At 30.6% G+C, this 23,443-nt stretch overlaps 1 protein-coding gene across 3 annotated transcripts in view; it reads right to left on the bottom strand.

Moving 5' to 3' along the window:
* Positions 1–23,443, bottom strand: part of LOC118189030 (sorting nexin-13-like) — a 134,311-nt gene that overhangs the window by 13,696 nt on the left and 97,172 nt on the right. For all 3 annotated transcript variants that reach the window (XM_085816986.1, XM_085816985.1, XM_085816987.1), the window contains exons 17-24: positions 22,759–22,793; positions 19,178–19,352; positions 17,499–17,641; positions 16,175–16,390; positions 13,819–14,007; positions 5,221–5,366; positions 3,777–3,845; positions 2,887–2,999 (exon numbers count right to left, since the gene is read on the bottom strand). In XM_085816986.1, coding sequence (XP_085673112.1) covers positions 2,887–2,999; positions 3,777–3,845; positions 5,221–5,366; positions 13,819–14,007; positions 16,175–16,390; positions 17,499–17,641; positions 19,178–19,352; positions 22,759–22,793 — 1,086 coding nt within the window. The remainder of the gene's footprint in view (positions 1–2,886; positions 3,000–3,776; positions 3,846–5,220; positions 5,367–13,818; positions 14,008–16,174; positions 16,391–17,498; positions 17,642–19,177; positions 19,353–22,758; positions 22,794–23,443) is intronic.

Genomic DNA, 23,443 nt, shown 5'->3' with positions numbered 1-23,443 from the left:
ACATACAAATAGAAATTAGTAAATTACAACTGTTTTTATATGAAGGATAATGAAAAGATCAAAGTAAATACAAATGTAGACCATCTGTCAAGGAAAACAGTAATGAAATGTAAATAATTAAGATATTATAATTTTAAAAGCATTAGGAGGGGCTGGATTAGAATTAATATCATGAAGAAAAAATTGTCAGTGTGAAAAATCTGAAGTAAATCCAATTCATCAACTGAAGAAGTTCCATAGGCATCTTTACAAGCAATTTTCACAGACCCGAATGTGTAATTAAGTTTCTATATTTAGCTAATGAAGATGTGTTTATTTCTCCTTTTCACACATAAGATTCATGATTCTTGATGCATAATTTTAATGCTTTTTTAGCTTGGCCCTATGCCTCAAACCACATTGACAATCTATGGTCACTGATTAAGTTTTTAAAAACATTTTCATCCTGTAACCAAAAAAGACATTCCACTATTAGAAATACCAATAATAACCTTGTCATCATTCATTTTCATCCTTCTATAAGTTAAAACATTGCAGAGACTCTCCAAAAGTTCATCTTTCAGATCAATTCCTCATCTACCAACAAAATTGTTATTGTTATCTTCTGAGCAGACAAACCATACATATACATTCAGTAGAAAGCCAGGAGAGCCACACTAAATGACCGCTGTTCTAGATATTATAAATTGTAATTAAAATGATTCGTGCAAAGGTGTCTGCTAATTCAAACTGAATTACCCAGGGCAGGCGGCGAGGATGCCCCTTTGCGTTCAGTTGTAAACCATTTCAAAAATGGATGATTGCTAATGCAAACCAAATGTTCACGTCTTTTTAATGCTTTTAAAATTATAATATCTTAATTGTTTGTGTTTCATCTGCAGAATCTCTGATGTTTTTTCATGATCACCTTTGAAAAAGATAGAATTTTTATTAAAAAACTTAGGTTATTGTTTTGTCTAATTTTAAAGAATCTAATTTTAAAAAAGTCATAGGTAAACAATCTACTTTCATTAAGATTTATTCAATTGAAACAGAAACATACTATATACATTTTTATACAACTGAGACAAATATTTCCATGTCAATTTTATGACTGGGAAATGCAGTCTCAGGAGATTCCCAGAAATACAGATAAAGAAAACTTTAAAATTTTCATTACAAATCTTAAAAGATTATTTTCATTACAAATCTTACTATAAAATATAATTAGAATTAAAAATTTTATCATCTAAAAGAGTAATTGAATAAGCGATAATTCTGGTTGGCTACAAGGCTTGTCAGCGGATGGTGAATAGCCAGATGTCCCATATTATCTGACAGGATAGCTTTGAATAATAAATAAGAAGTTTCAACCCCCGGTAACTCTGTGTTATGTGACCCATGCCCAGGGTGAATGACACTGTGATTATAGTGTTTTAATGGAGCCTCAAGAATGCCTGGCAGCTTCTAGAGTATTTTGCCTGGGTGGACTTTTTCCATCCTTCACTTCATTTCCTAGTTTATATGTGGCTGAAAACGACAATATAATTAGAAATTCTGCTTTTGTGGCAAAACCTCTAAGGTAGACCTTTCTTTTCAATATAAGGAAACCCAAAATAAATCGAACCTCAAGAATGCCTGGCAGCTTAAAGAGTATTTTGCCTGGGTTGACTTTTTTTCATCCTCCACTTCATTTTCTAGTTTATATATGGCTGAAAATGACAATATAACTAGACAGTCTGCTTTTGTGGCAAAGCCTCTGAGATAGACCTTTCTTTTAAAAACAAGGAAACCTAAAAGAAATCAATTGAAGGAGCAGAAATGAATCCTTCATCAAGTGAGGTAGAAATGACTTCTACTCGAGTTATTCAATCAACATCTACAGAAGGCAAAGAAACTATTAAAAGCATGACTGCCTCTCTATATAAAATCAAAAAGAGAACGTCGAGGAGCTCACACACATACAAAAGAAAAGGAAAATGCCCGAGAATCGATAAGCGCCAAAGGTACTTGGATTGAAAGGCATCTCAAAGAATGGAGCAAAATACAGCCCCAAAGACTGCCAAAAGAGACAGATGTGTCTTACGGTGGTCAAGACGGCTGTACTCATTGAGGGACATCCTGAAAAGTGTTTCAGGCTACTGACCTCGAACTTCTGATAATGTTGACTGCTTTAAGTATTCTCAATACTAAAGAGTTACACCTGAGCTCCATTAAGTGGCTGTTAGACTTTATAAACAAAATAGGTGACCCAAACAAATGGAGCTAGGAAGCATTGGGTTTGGTGTATTTGGGCACAAAATGCTATTTAGCAGAGGTGCCTGATACCTGAAAAATTCAACCCAAAGAAGAAGTAAGTGATAATCATATTTTAAAATATTGCCAAAGTAATCCATTAATGGAAACTATAAAATTTTAGACTTTATCTATCATGCAGTTAAAAGTTATCATTTAACTATTCATCAATCAAATTGTGGGAGTTTTCAGTTCCCTGCCAGTATGAAAAAAAAATATTCATATTCTAAAAATTGCTTTCAATATGACATCTTAAATGCAAAGGGGGAAATGGCTACAGAAATAGATGAAATCTATCTACTCTAAGCCTTGCAGAATTTTTTTAAGTATTTCTGAAACTGTTCATCTTTAATTTTTGGTGGCTAAATTCCTTCAATAATTATTAACGATAGTAATAGAATGGATGAACTAATTTTTGTAAAAGAATGCTATTTTTACAAAAATAATTTTGTAAAAGAATGCTATTTTTACAAAAATAACAGTGAAATTATAAAGTTCTTCCCCCCCTCTCCAAATTTTAAAAATTATCCATTCGCAGAAAGTACAGATCATTAGTACATGGAATAAATAAACAAAGCAAACAAAATTTCGATTGAGAAGCAGATTTCTTACCAGGTATAGAACAAAGCATAAGCAGCTTTGCAGCTACTCTTGTACGCATCTTTGTCTTAAACTCTCTTTCAGGAGTAGGAACAGCAGGTGATCCGTTAGGCCACATAGCTTGCCTAAATTGAAAATTTCATACTCTTTAGTTCTTACAATAAATTATTGAAACTGCATTTTAACACTGCAAAGATACGCTTTTCTTTACATTTAGATGTTTTTGTATCATTAATCTAAAGATAAAAGTTGTTATGAGACTTAAGATCTTTAATATTCTTTTCATATTACAAAATTGCATTCTTCATTAGCAAAGTGAATCATGTAAAATGTTTTCATCATCTGTATTTCTTAAAAGTATTTTGCAACAGATATTATATATTATGTGTGTTATAAATAATACAGGTTTCTAGTTTTCGAACACCATATCATAAGCCAACAGTAAAATTTCAAACTCTATTTCTTGTGTACACCATTGTCTCACAGAAAAATTAAATCTGAGATATGAATTAATATAATGATCAAGCTTTGTAAGACTACATAAAAGAATTTTTTTACCCTAATTCCTTGTTTAAAATTTTAGGTACACAAAAATGTATTCTTTAATATTTTGATTTTTTTTTAAATGCTTAAAATCGAGACAAAGAAACAAACACCTGAGCTATGAAAATTTAAATTTCTTTATTATTATTATTATTATTATTATTATTAACATGGTTTAAATTTTATTTTAAGATAAAGATTTAATATTATCCATTTGCAACAAGTATTGTTTTCATTTGTGTAATGGTGGGAAAAAATTCTCTGAAATATTTCATTGCAATCTGATGTATTCAAATTGCAATTTTTTTTTATAATCTTTCAGCCCCTATGTTAATATATGTTCAAAATTAAACACTCACCTGAAAGCCTTTATATATTCTGCCATTTGTTCAGCTGAAGTAGATTTCTGAACAAAGTCAATTATCTTTCTAAAAGTAATAAAAGTTAAATATTAAAAGTCATGAAATCTGAGATATTAAAACACTATGATACGTATATTAATGAAAGGAAATATCACCGAGAGAGAAAAATGACAGAAATTCACATAAAAATAATACTTAACTAGAAATTACCCAAAATTAATATATAGGATATTTTTTAATTAATGACCATTTGGAAAATATCTTAATAAAGCATCTCTAATGTTGCATATGCATAGTACCTTCTGGTATCTTTTGCACACAAACAGTGCTAGTAGAAATCACACACAGTGTGTGCATTTTGGATCACGTAGAGATATTCAAGAAGATCAAGTGACCACTAGTGATAAAGTCCATTATTCACTTCCTGATTGCAAGACACGGACAACTTTGCCAAATCTGTGAATGGCAGGCATACACCAAAGTTTGAAAACAGATGAGACGGTTTGAGGAAGATCCAGAGGACATGCAAAATACAGCATACAGAGACAAGCCATCTGTAATCACTTGACAATATTCTGCATACAGTGGATGACTCAGAAAACAGAAGAATCATTACTCAGAAAATACCAGTGATTTTCCAGCAGTTCCACTGTCAGTTTTTCACAAAACTGTGTTGAGAAACTTGGGCTATTGTAAAATTCTCAGTGAATTCCAGCAATGGAATCGGCAAGTGCTTTATTTTGACCTATATTGAACTGTTGAGCTACTTTGCTACATGGATGCTCACACGACCTTTTAAGTCTAAACAGCAGTTGCTAGAGTGATGAAAAACTTCATCTTACACAAGAATAAATTTAAACAAGTGTGATTCACAAAGTTATGGCAATTATGTTCTGAGCTAGATGTGTTGTTTAGCTGATAAGACTTTCTTACTGCAAGAGGCAACAATAAATATTGCAGAATATTATAAAACTTTAAAGAAATTTTGTTATGCAATATAGCAACAGCAAAAAAATCTGCCAGATTTATTTTGTTTTGGTAATATCACTAACCCCAACACACAAACTTACAGTTCAAAGCTTATGATGTCAGACTACCTTATCTTCATACATCTAAAAAGTCTCATCATCATGCAGCATAATGAAATGGACAAAAAAGCAAAAATTAATTTAGGTATGTTTATTCTCTCTAAGGTATATTTCTATGACATGGGCCTAAAAAAAAACATACTCTGCATTTTAACGACAATGGAAATTACCTAAAAGAATAGCTGAAATTATGCAGAGTATAAAAAAGAAAATGAATGTATTCAGCAGTTAATTTTTTACTGTAAAGTGATCCTTATTTAAAAAAATATCTGATATATAATGCAGATTCAAGTTACTTAGGAAGCATGTTGTTGCAAACCACATATGCTAGAAATGCACATTTAATAACATACCTGTTTATCGCATCTCCATAAGTGGCATTGATAATTTGTCTTAAAAGAATTACAATTCTTTTCCTAAACCACTGATCTTTGCTTTTCAAATCAAACACTTCATCCATTAGTAGGAGTAAAATACGCAAAGGAATATTGTCATCTCCCTACAAAAATAAACACTCTGCAGTATAAAGAACAGAAACAGCTTTTTACAAACATTGCATGAAAATTAGACCATGCAAATGAATAACACAATATTTTAAATTTTAAATACACTGTATAAAAATGAATGTAATATGATAAAAGTATGGAAAGCTCATTTCTCTGAATAATTATTGCAACATGTCCAGACCATTACACAAAGACAAGACAAAGCACATTCATTAATATTTACTTCTCTCAAATGCTATGTAATATTTTTATATGTGATATTAATGCTATATTAATTTTTATTCAAATCTCTTGCATTTGATTTTTGCAAGCTTTTCTACTTAAAATAAGATATATTATCATTTAATCAAAATTACTCAATAATTTGAGGATAATTCATTCCACAGTATTGGTGAGAAATCAGCAGCAGTCTAGACATTCTATTAATCTTTAGTTGCTACTAAGGGGGGAGGGTAATTTTTAAAGTGAGGTGAAACCATTTTTTAACCCATCAAATTTCATTAAACATTTAAATTAGCATTTTTTTTCATCATCTGATTTCCATTCATTGCTCTATAAACAAGCAATTAACTTTATACAGAGTACTTTCTATTATGGTGTGTGTGTGTGTGTGAGGGGTGTGAATTATGTAATTAAGGTACAGCCAAACATCTCAATCTTGACTGCCCAGACCATATAAAAATACATTATTAATTTTCATAAATACATATAGCTACTTTTGAAAAAAAAAAAAAAAAAAACCTGCTAACTCGAAAACTGTGACTGTTTGCTTACATCACAGTCAAAAAGTAAATGTGGTATATTTTTATGTTGAAGGGTGTCACTTATGGAAAAAGTGTTACTAATGTTGTAGCAACCTTCATATTCAGTAAAGCTTTTGTTAATACCCTTCATATTCAATCAAAGTGATTAAATTGTTTGGTGATTAAATTGTTTTTCTCTAAACTAGTGGTTTTCAAGTTCATTAGACATAGAGATAACATTAAATCCCCCCCAAAGTAGCGATGTAATCATGTAATCAAAATAAATCTATATATGTAATAACGTAAGATAAACCCACTAAGTTAAAATAAAAAGGAAATTGATTTAGGATTTTCACAATAAAAACAGAATAAATTTTGTGTTTCCATAAATGCTCATTTCACATATTTTAAATTATAATCCACCCAAAACAAGCATACCAGATATTCATGCATTTTATTTTGAGAGCAGATTTTAAAATTTTTATTTCTTATGCTTTCTTTTTATCCTCTTTCTTCTGCTTCAATTAGCTACCAACCTTGAAAAATAAAATATTGGAAGGTTGCAATGCAAAACTGAAGAGTTTTTGTAAGGTTTATATGCTTTAAAGGGAGATATATTATCAAAAGAGCTACTAACTGACTTAAATTCGATTTATAATGCATAGTTTACATTATTGAACTCAGTACAAAGTGTGACATCAGGACTTCAGCAATTCCCGATTTGGGATCTTTCTGGACATTAGATCATCAGATTACATCTCGTAAGATGACATTTAGAAATTATTTATGACCTTAAAGGAATCAAAATTTAAAAAAAAATATATATATTTATTTGTTTGCTTTCAATGTTCATTTGCTTTTATTAAAAATTTCTTTCAATGAAAGTTGTTTAAGTCACTTCATTTTTTGTCCTATACTTTATAGATAAACATAATTTCTTGTTCAGTTTAAAAGTTTGATTCTTAAGGTCCTGTGACTGCTGTATCAAGAATTCCCACTAATCTGCCAACTGAAATTTTTTCATCCTCAATAACTTCTCTGTCACTTTCCTCGCTTTCAGTAGTGATATAGTTTGGATTCAAAACCTACTACAGATTTCACTGTCTATTAATTGACTGATTATTTGGACATTTTCATCACAATGAAAAACATCTGTTATATCATTTTCATTTATTATGAACCTCTGAATATTTCTTCAAAAATTCCATTATTTATGAAATTTTGCTTTTTGTTTGTGATATTCAAAACCTTGAAATTTTTTCATCCTCAACAACTTCTCTTTCACCTTCCTCACTTTCAGTAGTGATATAGTTTGTATTCAGAACCTACTACAGATTTCACCGTCTATTAATTGACTGATTATTTGGACATTTTCATCACAATGAAAAACATCTGTTATATCATTTTCATTTATTATGAACCTCTGAATATTTCTTCAAAAATTCCATTATTTATGAAATTTTGCTTCTTGTTTGTGATATTTGAAAACCTCCAATTTAGCGGCCTAAAAGCTTGTCAAGCATCCACTATACTCTATCAGCGATGTACACGAGACTTGCGAATAAGACACGTTGCTCTGCTAAAATTTGTCTGGCTTTTATCACACACTGTAGAAGTTAAGCCTGAATTATATATTAACTATTTATTATATTTATGCCTATTTCTTGCACACACTTAAGTCTTACCTGATTCCCGAATAAATAAATTCCCACATATACTTAAAGCTTACCCAGGACCAAAGCTAGATAATTTGTGTCTCGGTGTAGTTTCTGCTGGTTTTAAACTCAGCTAGCAAAAGTCTCCTTAAATTCTAAAGATTTTACATATTTTAATTTTGTTGCTCGGTGCTTCTCGAAATTCTAAAACCTTTGCCTTCCCTATATTCTGCCAAAAGATGTGTGGCTGAACCAGCTCTGAAATTGGTCTTGGGCCTATGTGAATAAGTTATTTTTCAATTCAAACAGCACTAAATGAAATCTTTTGGCCAGAAGGAAAATCGGGGGTATTTGTAAATAACATAGTAAACAAGATTCGGTTAACAAGATAAACTAGAAAAATGAATGTAAGAGGCACATCCCAGGAAAATCTAATCCTGCAGATGTGGCATCTAGCTGTCCTTTGCAACATTTGGCATTGTGGCTCGTGGGTGGGTACAAAATTTTTTAAAACCCCTCTGCAAGATTGACCAACCTTTGAATTTACTCCAGACAAAGATTCCATTATGGAGAAATTAAAAAAGAAAGGGTTGTGAATCTGAGTGTAAAAATAGAAGATCCTGAGGGGAACAAAGGTTTTTTCTAAACTATTTTAGAAAAAAGAGTTTTTTCTAAAATAGTTAAGAGTATTCTGCTGGATTCCATGCTTTGGATAACAAACTTAACATGCCATGGATGCCATGATTCCATGCTTAACATGCCATGGATAACAAACTCTTACAAAAGCCCTGTTATGCTTCTGATATCCTAACAGTGCAGGAAAAAACTAACACCAAACCACTACTATGGAATTTAGAGCAAAAAAGGTATTTTTTTGAGATGAAGATTTTGTCCACAGTCTTTTGGTAGTTAGAGAAAATGATGGAGGTCTCAGAGTCAAAGCTAAGATCACTGAATATGATGATGGACTTTGCTTTCTTTAGCCCCTCTTGCTTCCGTCCAAGCACTATCTGACTGAATGTCTCATAAGAAAATATCATGAAACGAACTGTCATGCTGCGTGCAAATATTGGCAAACAAATTAAGAGAATGATACTGGATCATTTAATCCAAGCAAAATATAAGATGCTGCAGGAGCCGATGTGTTGTCTGCAGAAGATTCACTGCTAATGCTTTGGCCACACCTTCAAAACAGTTATTCCTTCCCTTCTGACACACACGACAGAGAATATTTAATTTTCAAAACTTTATTCCTCACCTTAAAATCAATTTCCTGTCTATTCTTGTCATAATAAAACTTTTGTTTTGCCCTGGGTATATCTGAATTTTTCACTGCCTTGTCCACTAATTTTTGAATGTCAGTCATCTTTAATTCCAAAGACATTTTTTGAACCTCCCTCAAAAAAAAAAAAAAAAAAAAAAAAAAAAAAAAAAAATTTTATCTAGGGACGTAATTTACTTTCTGCCAAGAAATAATTCAGCTGTTGTCTTCCAGGTAGTATTATGTTTAGCTGTTCTCAAGGCAAATGAGATTTCATTGACACAGTCATCCTAACATTTGCAATAATTTTTTACATTATACATTAGTTGCAAATAATTTTAACCATGTTTCTAGTCACCCATTCTGCATTATTCAAATGTAGTTGATAAAGAACTATCTTAAAATACAGTATGCCAATACCTGCATAATTTGAGTAATAAATTGTTTTCCGTTGGCTGATATTATTTTAAGTGGAGCTCCACATTAAGTTAAAATTTATTTTAAAATGAATCTCCAATCACTTTTGAGGATATCCTTCTGAAGGGAATTATTTCTACCCTAACAATGATTGTGCGTAAATACTTTTTTATATTTTTTTCCCAATTAATATCATTATATAACTGGCAAAAGTTACAGGACTTGACCCATTCCGTTAAAAAATTTTGTAGCTGTGGAAAATAAACAGCTTTTCTTGCTGTCAGAACTGTTTTTCCTACACTAAGTTGGCTTGAAATTGGTGCATCATGTCATTCCTGCAAAATACTTAATGTTAAACTTACTGGGATAACTGATCTTAATTCATTATTATTATTTATTATTTTGGAGTAAAACAAAGTATTGCCAATTATTTAACAATTTGAAGCTCTGTTTTTCATATCCATCATATAATGGTATTCAAATTTATTCGGATGTTACAAATACACATACATGTTTTTAAATTCCAAATCTGTCTGCAGTTTTGAAATAACTTTTTCTTGAAAATCTACAATTATTGAAGTAAACAGTGCACATTAACTTTGTTCCCCTCATCATCTAATTTAATTCTAGCATATAAAAAGCTCCATTTTTTTATACAAAGTAACTGGCTTTTAACATGGTATAAATATATAAGTTATTAATTCTGATTTATGGTCATAGAATTCTTCACTATCACATTATTGAAACAAAAACATGTATATACAGAAACTCAAATTCAAATTCAGACTAATAACCTGTATATTTAAGTTAGGTCTTGCAAGTTTAGGGATTAAAATTTTATATGCCCCTATAATAATAGAGAATAACCTTCTCTAAAAAGAATTTAAAAATCTTAAAATTCTTTACTTATTTTATCAAGTCAAATTATTAAAATTCAAATTTCTATTATCATAAAGTATTATTCAGATATCTGCATAAAACAGTGCAAAATTTTTTTAATTTAACGAAGAAAGAAAAATCATCAGTTTTTAATGTAATGAATGGGATGATTTGGGAACAAATGAACTACTTATAGCTTAAATTATGCATAATACAGGGAAGTAACTAGCAGGAGTGGCCAAAGATACATCACACAACTTATTTCTGGAGGAATAATTTTTGCAATACATATTCTCCACACATCACCCTTTTCCCCAATTTGTTACAGCTTAAATTTCAAATTTCAGAGAATGGACAATAGATAGCAGAGGCAAGACAGCTGAGCACGAGCAAAGGAAAAAAGGAAAGGAAAATAAGTGCACTTGAGAAACAGTCAAAAAGTTTGCTAACTTAACTGATGAAAAAATATCCACAATGCTATGCTTAGGTAAGATGGCATGATATGGATTAGTTTTGAAAGACAGTCCAGAAAATTATTATAAACAATTAGGGGAGATATAAAAATTAAAAGGAACAAACAAAGGGCTGTTTTTAATTTAAATTATAATTTTAAGTTCCATATTTTATATCTTACATATACTCTTTTGGAAAAAAAAAAAAAAAAAAAAACGCCAAGAAGGACTTTTGCGATTGAGACATAATTTGGTATGCAAAACATCTTGATTGAACATGCAAATGATCAAAGTTTCAAGGCAAATGAACAGGAATTGCAATCATAGCACACATTTCAAGTGCGCAATTCGCAAAGTATAAAACCAGTAACAAAGGCCTTTTTTTTTTTTTTTTTTTTTTTTTTGCTGCCATTGTAATTCTGTAAAGAAACAAATAAAGATGCCATTATGACAATATCGAAAACCTTAGAGACAATAAAACGACTTTGAGTCGGGTCGCGTTGTAGGGTTGCGTGAAGCTGGGTAGTCATACCGAGCAATAGGCCATCACCTGCAGCATACAGACACTGTTGTGCAAAGATGTTGGCAGCAATGGTTGCTACGGAAATTGCCAATGAAATGAAGGCTCTGGAAGGCCAAGGAGCACTAATGAGAGGAAAGATAGGATGATTGTACACCAGGCCCAAACCACCTCAACAGTATCATTGTCGACTATTCCACCACTATTGACACTACAGACACCTCTATACCTCCTGTGGTACCATGCACCATCTCACGGCGCTTGTCTGAGGCAGGGTTACACTCACAGAGGCATTTAAGATGTTAGCCTTTAAACCACAACATTGGCGGAATCATCTGGAGTGGTGTCGCAGCTGATCATCATGGCTGCCATCAGACTGGCATTGAGTATAGTGATCAGCGATGAATCCCGCTTCACTCCTGAAGCAGATGTTCTTGCCTGGAGAGGATAAGGCCAGCGGTCCCAATCAGCCTTTGTTTTACAAAAATGTCTCTGTGGGGTTGATATTCTTCCTTGGCCAGCAAGGTCACCAGACCTTTCACCAATCGAGCATGTCTGGAACATGATAGGTAGCCAGATTCGGGCACCACAAAATATCGCAGATCTGGAGCGAGACCGGATGAACGCCTGGCAGAATGTGTCGTAGGATGACATTAGGAGCCTCTACCACTCCCACCTCAACGAATTCAAGCATGCATTACGCCAGGGTCGGTTTGACCAACTACTAATTTGAACACTCAATGGGTTATGGTGAGCCGTGAACAGGTGCTATGACCATGACTTTTTAATCATTTTATTATCTGTGTATGAGCTATACACATATTCAATGTCATCAAAAACAACCACTTCCTTCATGGTGCTTCGATTTTTTTTCAAAAGAGTGTGTATAAATATAAAAAATAAAAATTAATGAAAAATTCCAAAACTAAGATTTTAAATTATAAAATGTATTTTAACTTTCAATTCAAACCTAACTCATTTTTTTACATAAATTATATATCTTTATTGAAAATTCATTAAAAAATTTAATTAAAAAGCTTAATTTGGTTTAATTTTTTATTTTAACGAAATTAAAATATTTAATTTCAGTAATTGTCTACTAATTTTATCACTGTGTTTACACCCTCCATTATTTTCACTTTTGCAGGCAACTTCATTACAATTAAACTCAAATTTCGAATTTTTATTTTCCATTTTATCAAACTACCATCCTACTACTATATTTGATTCAACACTTAAACATTATTTTTCTATTTTTCTAATCATATAGAATATGCACAATGTTACCAAGGAACATTTTTATCACAGGATTTTAGTTTTAATTTTCCTTTTCCGTTCAATTTATTATTTAATTCACTCTTTTTCCTAATTTTAGGCCTTTTGTCTTTGAAAATATTTCCCATTTTAGGTTACAGCCTTTCATTCTTAATAGTATATAGTTTTGTTTCCTTAAAAAAATTAATTGCTTCAGTTTTGCCATTTCTTAAGTTCTACATATTTTGATGATTATGAATTTAGCTTATTATATTTAACTTGACCAATGCCATGTGAATGGATTCTAGGTTCTTATAACACTTACTCCTAGTTATTAGAAAGAATTCTCATTACAATTTATTATCATTCTTTTTCCCCAATTGCTTGCAGTATTTTAGTTTAAGCTAATAGCCTATCATTCTAAAAGAAAAAACTAAAAATCAACATTTGTTTCAATAATTTTACTTTATTACACTCTTTATTTGCATTAAAAAATAGCACCGATTCCCTGAACTGGGCAATCTAGCCACACATGAATCAAAAAACAAACACACTGAACATGGGGTATATTGGTCAGAGTGATCAATTACACTGGGTAGTTTCTTATGATACATATATATAGAACTTTAACAGCTGCTCCACATGTTGATGGGATTTTAAATCTTCTAACATTCTATTTATAGCTAGTAAAAGAAATACCACATTTCAGCATGATAATGCACATTCACAATTGCCATGTATATAACAAGAGTATCTATAATGTATCGCCATGTTAACATAATTTGCCAGATCTCCAAATCTGCTGCAAACTGAAAATACCTTGGATATAATCAAACATTATCTCTACATTTAACCGAAATCTCCTCAGACAAAAGTACATTTCTTCCAATTACATTAGCAAGCATATTGAACAATACACAGATAATATAATGATAATTTTATTTTACAATTTCATAACAGGTATTAAAATGCATCACTAATGTAGTTGCACTCGATATTAATACAGGAATATACTCTTTTCCCTTGTAATAAATTTATTTATTTTGCTCTGAAGGTTTTATAATGCCTTATTTATTACCTAAGTACTCATATCTACAAATTTCAGGACAAATGCACAATCTGTTTTTGGTGAGGAAATTTCTATTTTTCTCAGTGCATATATAATATTAAAATATAATGTACAATAATATAGTGTATAATATTCAAAATCACAAAGTGAAACAAATCTCAAACAGATTTAAAATTTATAAAAATATTGAAATACCTCAACATCAATACCAGCAGCAACTTTACAGCTTTCAGACGATGCCTGATCAATAGGGGATGTACTACGAGTTCCCAGAACTTTTACTAGACCATCTTTAAGTCCATCCATAAATGAATCAGGCACAGCTTTAACTATATGACCTACAGACCGCATAGATGAACAAAAAGGGTTCACTATAGCATCAACCTATAAGCAAAGAACATAAAAGAAAAAAAAATGCATTTCCATATATTTAAGACATGAATAGGAGTATCATTTCAAACAGAAATAAATATTTAAATTAATCTATGCTCATTTTAACATTTATTTTAATGAAAAAAAGTGAAAAGCTTTCTTTTTATTCAGAAGGAGACGATTCTTCAGTCTAATACACATTATATGCAAAATTTCTGGTTGAGCACGTAAAACGCCACAATTACCTCCCATTTCATCCCAAAGGAGAAACACAATAAATTTTTCTGCAGATGGTTGAATGCAGAATTTTTTCAATTTTTATAAGGAAAAGCAGTATCTTTTCTTGCTTGGTTTCCAACTAGTAGTTATGATCCTATAACCTATGTTTCATTTAAAGCAGTAGTGGACACATACTTTTAACCGCGGACCAAAAATATCTTTTTTTAGTGCATCATGCACGTCAGGGTACAATAATCTTTTCTGATACCCCTATTATTTGCAGAACATGATGGAGGAGGAAAACACACCTTCTCAGTAAAACTAAAAAAACACAAATATGTCAAAAATCAGACTGTTTCTATTGGTGTTTAAATTTACATTGTTTCATTTTAATAAAATATAAATTTAGAAATGAAATGCGCTTTCCCTAAACTCTCTTTCCAGATCATTATTTTAATCTAAAAAATATTCATATGTCAGGATTTTCTAAATTAAATCTAACAGAAATGAAAGGTCTATATTCTTCAGCAGATCTACATGCTTTCTAGCATATCGAGCATTCTGAATTTAAGTTGATTAATAGTATAATCATGCACACATAATGGTCACCTAGAAAATAAAGACTGTGTAGTTATACAAAATGAAATATGCAATATTTATTGAAAAAAAAATTCTGTTACATACCTGAACCTTCCTTCAATCCTCTACATAATCACCACCTTCATTTAAAAATTTGTTGTATCTGTTCACGAGCTACAGAATTCTCATGTTATGCTCATCTGCTACCAGACCTGAAGACTGCAGTGAACAACAAAATCTTGCAATAGAGGTATGTAACTCTTAATGAATTGCAGATTATTTTCGAGACATTTCTTGTTCTTTGCTCAGTAAAACTGTGTTAAGGAAATATGAAAGTCTGTTTGGACCCCGCTTTTTTGTGGGTTTGTGTTAGAATATTGCTATAATCACATTATAGCCCACATATGGGAAAGGAATCTGTTGTTGCAAACTTTGATCACAAGATCTCGAAGTTTGTAACATCTACAAACCATGGTTAATAAAGTTTACGTTTTTAATCCTAAGCTTAATAATTATGCGGAAATAACTAAACTCTTGATTTAAATTCTTTGAACACCCATTATATTATTTAGAGGAGGTTCTAACTTATATTACTAGGCTAACATTTTTTCTCTTTTATATATTTACAAGTAGGCTTTCATCTTAAAATTGCTACTACTGCAATGCAATGCAAAGCAATGGATTCTTACATCCCATAAGAACCTCATGACTCCTCTTTGAATCGAATATCTTTGCTGCCAACTTTGGATGAAGTTTCAATATTTATATGCAATTTACGATTTTCATTTCACTCTCTTTCTTAAATATAGCCAGAAATAAATGCTTTTAATGAAAAATCATGTCAATCATCTCATTCTCTCTCGTGTCTCATTTCTTTTTAGTTAATATCTATTGCAAGCAAAAAGGTGTCACATATTTTCTCTAGATTAACCTGACTTTCTACTCTTTTATTTTTTGCTTTTACTATAATGGTTATATGCACAGGTTTCTACAAAATCTGTTAAAATGCCCAGAAGCATCAACTAATTTTCAATGACTATTTCAAGCCATCACCTAAGTTTAGTCTCTCAAAATATTCTACAAACAATACTGACTACAATTGATAGTTTAATCTATTAATGCTAACACTCAGCTTAACTAATAAATTTAACATTTATAAATATTGTAAACACTATGAAATACGAATAGTTTCACTCATTACTTTAAAGTTATATACTCTATTAGTCTAATATATTTCAAAAAATTCTTGAATAAACAAACATGGTAAAAATGTTTGGTTTAAATTCAAATTTTGTAAAAGATCATTTTAAACTAAAAATTCTTAAGAATTTTTTCTATCTTTCAGATGAAAAAATTAAGACACTTTAATCATAGTACTTACTTTCTTGGCCAAAGGCTTCTTTCCTTTCTCATACACTTTAGGTTCCAGAAACTGCAGTATAAGTGTTCTAAGTCCAGTATTAGAATGTAATATTTCAGGAGTCATGAGGCATTGCAGATATCCTGCAAGCTGATTTGTGCGTTTTTCCAAAAACTGTGGACTCAGATTATTGAATGTTTTCTTCCCAGGAAATTGTAGGTTATTTAAGTGAGGAAACTAAAAGAAAAATATAAGTGAAACTAAAAGACTTAGTACACAAATATATATGTACTATTCCAAGAAATATTTTTTAAAGTAAAAGAAAAAGGTCACAATATTTGCATATGTACTCTGCTAAAAAAAGTTCACAGAAGAGCCATGTCACATGCACCAAACTTGCAACAACAGAATTTGGCTTTAGAAGGCATTAGCTTATTCTTTTTAGAATTGCTTGGAGTAATATCATTAAGGACAGTCCAGTTCTTGTTGTACTGGAGACAGAGTTGAAGCGTCTATTAAACATTCAGCATTATGTCACATTTTGAGCAAAAAATCTTGACATATATAGAAAGACATGTTGACATCTGTCAAACAGTACTACTGCCTATCATTCTACTACCCTGAGAAACACTCAGTAATGATAAGCTTGAAAACAGCACTGTACGTAGGCTTTTCAGTCTCAGCTAAACATGTTCCAAAATACATACCACAAATCTGAAACTTCCACAAGAATTCTACCTGCAAAAACACACTAACATTCATGTTGCTTTTATACTCCTTTGTATCCCCCCCCCCAAATGAGCAAGATAAATGGCTCAACATTAATATGATTTTTACATCTCAAGTGAGTACATTTACACTGCAGGCATCTACACTCCATTGTGTTTCTAAAAAATCTCTACTATAAATCTTTTTATTTAGATTATATATAAATACAGTGTCGGCATGAGATAGTTCAAGCCTTGTCGCGTACCTTGTTTCAGGTATGGCAGTTTCATGGTTAGGTGGAATCTATGAATTATATGTACTACTTTGAATCCTCCTTTACAATTTATAGTGTAAATACTGATATTTCAGGTGCATACAAAACAGATCAGCAAAAAACACACAGTAACATTGAAGTAGGTGAATTAGAATCGAACTTCTGAAAGAAATGCACATAAAACATAAGACCTTGGAAAAAAAAAAGAGGGCTGAATGAATAATATTTACATTATGCAAACTGTAAATATAAAATGTGCATCTAAATATACTAATCAGAAAGCAGATGATTAGAAATTTCAAACTTAAGGTTATACAATTTGAAATTTACATTCTGTCTCAAAGGGCATTGGTAAGAACATACCTTCTGAATAACTGTAAAATGAAAATCACGAAAATCACTGTATCTACGCAAAACACTCCATCTGTCTTCAGAACCATTTGGATCTTTCCGGCATACTGAGATAGCATACACAGCAAAAGTAGAACCAGATTCACTTGTAATGCCTGTTATGTATATGAAAAGAAAAATTAATATCAATAAACAATTAGTGTATTTGGTAACATGTTCCAAATGGAGTTAAAAATGGTAATTAAATATGCATTTAACTTAAACTATTTAAAGGTTCTACAAAAGAGTATTAAGTAAATTACAAAATTATTCTTTTCGAAACCTGATTTTAAACATGCATTAAACTTCACTTGATGAAGAACAAAAAATGCAGAAACTTTCATCCGGTCTAATAGCACTCACTAGTACTTTTCTTCATTCTTTTCTTACAAAATCACATTTTCAGTAAAGAAGCACCAGAGATAAAATTATCAAAAACAAATAACTGTATAAGGAACATTAAACACAGAATAGACAGCTACAAGGAATTTACATTATTTTCTTCTATGCTACATAAAACTAATTCTTTTAGTGAATCTACATGTATTCTTAAGCCAACTTATTATTAACAAAATCACCTAAACGCAAGTAAGTTTCCCCAAATTTAGTCTGAAAAGGCTGAACAGAAACTAAAAGAACAGGCTGCTAGAGTTTTACGATTTTCACCGTGAATATGCAAATATATGTTTTCTTTAACAAAAATTCAATGATAGTATGTTCTCCTTTAGGTAGATAGCTCTTGTATAATTCATTAAAAAAATTAAATTATGATATCTCCCCTTTAAGTAGATAGCTCTAGCATAATTCATCATGATTAATTAACCAATCAATCAAACTTTATGTTCGGTTACAAACTTTCAGGAGGGATAGAGTACACCTAGCAATGCATGGTCGAAAAGGCTTTTGTGACGTTGTAATGACAACACAAAAAACAACAAAAGGAAGGTTTCTGCTGCTCTTTACATAAGAAAACATATATTCTCACCCTGTTCTTGTCCTTCCTTTTTTGTGTTTTGTGTCGTTAGTACTGCACCGGGAAAGCATTTTCGACCATGCATTGCTATATGTTTCTTCATCATCTACGTGTACTCTATTTCTCCTGAAAGTTTGTAACCGATTTGCTGAAACACCCTGTATAATCAAATCCAAAACATATGACCAATGAACTGCACAACCAACTACTCTGAATTCCTGCATATTCATTAGAAGCTAGATTCTTTTATAAAAGGCAAATTAAAAAAGGGAGGAGACATACCCATTACAGCTTTTTATCCTTTACATTAAACAAAAATACGTCGTTACTGTAAAATTCCCAAGAAAATAGGAATGTAACTTCAAACCTTTTTCTATCACTTAAAATTTCTACTATAAAACTACATTTAAAAAACAAATAAATGCACGATATTGGGTTTTCCTATATTATTACATTTTCAACAAGATACCATAAAGGGATATTTTCTTTGCGTTTCTATAAAATCTTTATTATAAATCTTTTTATTTAGATTATATATAGATACAATGACATGATGGGATAGCTCAAAGGCAGATTAAAAATTAAATTCAACACACAGGGAAAGTAAATAAATTTCAAATCAAAGACAAATAATTATTGAATATTGACAGCTATATTACTCATTATTTGATAAAAATACCTGTATTGGAGATCTGAGCAGTTATTTCACATTCCTCAGTATTTATTTCTTCTGATTCAACTATGGTAGGTGCCACACTTTGAGAAGCATCAGAAACTGGATAATCAATCCCATAATCTTCCTGATCTAATGAACTAAGACTTATGCTGTCTGATAATGAAACATCATCAGAACTCTGAAACACACACATATTCATATTTAAAGTGAGATAAAATAAACATACATGTTGACATTCAATTACAGATATGTTTCACAGAGCTGTAGATTGCAATGTTTTTTTCTAAGGACACATTTTTCAGAACATTTACTTAAATTACCCTAATTACTTACGGCCCTTAAAATCTCCCTATCTCCTTAGGATTACATTTTTGACTCTGCACTGCTATGGGATTCTGACTCTTCTAGGTGTACCCTAACCCTCATAGAAATTTATGCCTCTAGTTTTGAATCACCCTGTATGGCTATAAATCTATGTATTTAGATCTCAAGCCTGTGACACAAGTTTCAAATTTAATGTAACTTGTTTAGTTAAAAATTATAAACAAAGCAATATCTTAACTGGATTGCAACAAAACAGAAAACCTAATAGAGCACAGCCACTAAGGATAAAATTTTAAAATTTAATGCACTCCAGTAAATCAGAAAATTAATTCCCCTTAGATTACTAAACCTTTTGAAATGGCAACATACTCACTAAACATTCCTCTAACAGACTACATGAATAAGATTTTTTTTTACTGATATATAAGTTACAATGTGAAACTTATTTTATATTTTTACTTTTTTATTAAAAAGTTTGACTGCTTATATTTTTAGTTTTTATTTTCACATTATAAATAAACTACATTTTGATGTTGCCAACAAATTTCTTTTGAACAGCATCTATAAAAATATCTTGTCATTATTTCTAGCTCTGACAGACAAAATGAAAAATTTTTCATTTCTTTTATTTAGTGCTTCTTTTCCTTGAAAAGCAAAATCTTCATTTCTATTCAAAACTTCTCAACAGAATGCCCTCCCCCCCCCACAAATTTCAATCAATTTAGTAGCCTTATTTCCTTTCATTTCAAAACATTGTAGTGATATATAACAAAGTTAATTAAAATGATAATGTTTATAATGAAAAAAAAAACATAAAGGCCATCTGCATATCTTTTTGAGTTTCATTAAACTACACATATGATCAAATATGGCAACTCCACTTTTATAACTTACATTTTTTTAAACTTTATTTTTTGTTTTAATACATTAATTACCGCAATATAAAACATAAATATTTATCAAGATCATATTTACTATTCTAAAAAATAAATATAAAAGGCTTCTGCATGTCCTTCTACTGTAGCTCACCACCATTTGACCAAATGCATGAATTCTACGAAAGGAAGAGGATTCTACTACACCAAAAGTCAATTGTGCTGAATTCAACTTATCTGCTTTATTTGTTTCAAGATTTCATAGCACTTTTTTATAGATTCTGGATAAGACAGCAATAACTTCGTTAGATTTACATTTATGAGAAACAAGAAATTTTCCATTGTCAAAACAAAACAATGAAGTATTGCAAGAATGCCAAGGAGATTTCCTACTAATTTTTTTTTATAATATTTCAGTTATTTTCTTCGAGAAGTTTGTATGAAACGTTAGGAACTCCATAAATGTATAGTGATTCTACATATGAAAATTGTACCCCTATTTAAATTTTGAATGCTGAATGATAAATCTTTGATGAAATAATATGGTTAGGTTATTTTTTAATTATGGCAAAGCCTCGAGGACTATCTGCCTAAGGGAAGGGATGCCTTCTTGGAGGACTTTCTAAGGGAAACTGGCTCATATACACTTTACACATGGGAACCACGAAAACACCCATGCAGCCAGCCCGTTAGCGGGATTCGAACCTCAGACCGAACTACCAGTGTTCAGCGACATTACCGCTTGGCCGCTGGTGGGCTGAAATAATCTGGAAGACCTTTAACATTAGTATTTTTTCCAAGGTAATGCACTGCACTTATCAAGTATTAGCTTATCAAGTATTAATATTAATATTATCAAGTATTAATATCCCACATTATGACTAATTTTAAGCTTATTTGATAAAAAAATGGCTAATTTGCAACTGCATGCAAAAAATACATATAACACGAAATGCTAATAGCTGTTTACATATTGTCATAAACATACCACTTTATAATTTTTTTTTACAGATCTTATAATTGGCAAATTTCTTGGATGTCTGTAAAATGGTCTCAACAGCTACAACAGCTCCTCTCAACAGCTTTTATCACAATATAAAACTGAATTTAGCAAAACTGAAATCTCTTGCATCTCACTGCAATTTTTTATATCTATTACTCAGAAAAGATGAATCAAATAATTCTATGGAAGATACTTTCATTGTAACTATTACTGTTAAAATGCTTAAAAATTTTACTTTTTTGTAAAAGATCATTGCTGCTGTTTTTTTTTTTTTTTTTTTTTTTTTTTTCCTCCCTTCAAAAATGTGTTCCTCTTACACTGAATTTACTATTTTCTTTGGTAACATTTTTCCTACTGTATTTTGAGATATAAACAGTGAAAATGCATTCATTTTTAAAATTTTGAAGATCTTGAACAATACGTAAGATATTACCAAAAGATATCTAATTGACCATATATATGTACTGATTTTTTTCATGAAGTACTTTTTTTAAATATAATGTTATAATCTGACTTATTAGTCAGACTGTTTTTTTAGAGGAAGACTAAATTATCAGGATTAGCATTAGTTTATCAATAATCACTGGTGAAGAACACAGTTTTTTTAAACTCATTATTGAAGAAATTATATCTTCCACGTTTTGACCATTAAAACATTTTTCCTTGGAGTAAATTCATTTTATTACCAAAATAGGATGCACTTTTTTTTTCAACTTGATTTTCATTCATTTAGCAGAAAAGCCTCAGTTTTACATGTGAAAGAGCAATATTTTTCATCACCACCTTCAGATTCACTTATACGTTTATTTGTAACAGATTCATTTTTACTAGCTCTCTGTAATAACTGCTCTTCAGCTTCATTTCGATGATTAGTGATGCCATCAAAAGTTAATGGAAATTTAACCATTTTTCAAATTAAAAATTTTCTTCATTAAATAATAAAATTCCTTAGTTATTTACTTTAAAGAATCAAAAACATTACAAAAATAATTATTGCCTATAATAAATAATATTGGAAGAGTGATTCCATGCAACTAGCAATTAAATCCTAAATTTCCCCACAAGCAGCCATGAATGACAACAGATATGTGCTTACTTTAACATCAAATACAACTATAATTATGAGTAAATTTCATTTTACCCATCAAGAAGATAAAGTATGCTATCATAACTCAGCATATGTTGAAACAAATTATTAATAATCTGACACAGAATTTCAATACTTAATGATTTCTAAAAAAGCAATTGCCAGCACATAAAAATATAAATATCATTCCCAAACTCAACAGCAGAAGCAAAATTATACCCCCATTTATATTTCCTACATGCACACAACTATAAAATTTAAGACATATACATATTTTGGAACATTATATACTTACACCTTTATTCCCAGACTTAGAACTGCAATACAAGCCTAGATTAAAAATAAATAAATAACATATATTATAAATTAAGAAACAGATACATTATTAATGCATCAAAATTATTTAAATAGAACATATCAAAATAAACTGAAGTTCTTTCAATCATTAAATATTCCGATATCCTAAGAGTAATATATTTGCAATTAAAAAATAGCCATCACATGTTATTTCTTAATAGAAGATGTCTTAAAAAACTTGGTGCAAAATGAACTCCTCCTCTAAGTGTCAAATTGATTACACTTTTCATTTTCATTTTTTACTATGCATTTACAACTTTCAATATAGAAACTAAATCATCCATTATATCATAAAATTTGTAAACTAATAAATGAACATTAACACAGCACCATCATATTAAAAAAGTTGTTTTTTTACCACTATTATTATTATTATTGCACTTATGCATTCGTGCAACCACCTAGGTGCAGCTTGATGATTTTTTACAGAAGAAAAGGGTGATTCGGTAAATTTTCGGGCTGCAGCTTACAGTAGATGTGGTTACCTAAAGAACTGTTATGCATATGGTTGCTAGAGTTTGGCATCTTCTGAAAATTAGGCGACTTCTACTATGGTGGTTGTGATAATGTGTAAGTAACATTATTATTATTGATTAACATAACATAAATGTTCTCCATTTACA

The sequence above is a fragment of the Stegodyphus dumicola genome, chromosome 5, assembly GCF_044657685.1.
Source record: "Stegodyphus dumicola isolate Sdum_Otavi_A_Nest chromosome 5, ASM4465768v1".
NCBI classification, from domain to species: domain Eukaryota; kingdom Metazoa; phylum Arthropoda; class Arachnida; order Araneae; family Eresidae; genus Stegodyphus; species Stegodyphus dumicola.
Note: the sequence above shows the minus strand (reverse complement) of the source record. Positions and strands in the feature narration are given on the sequence as shown.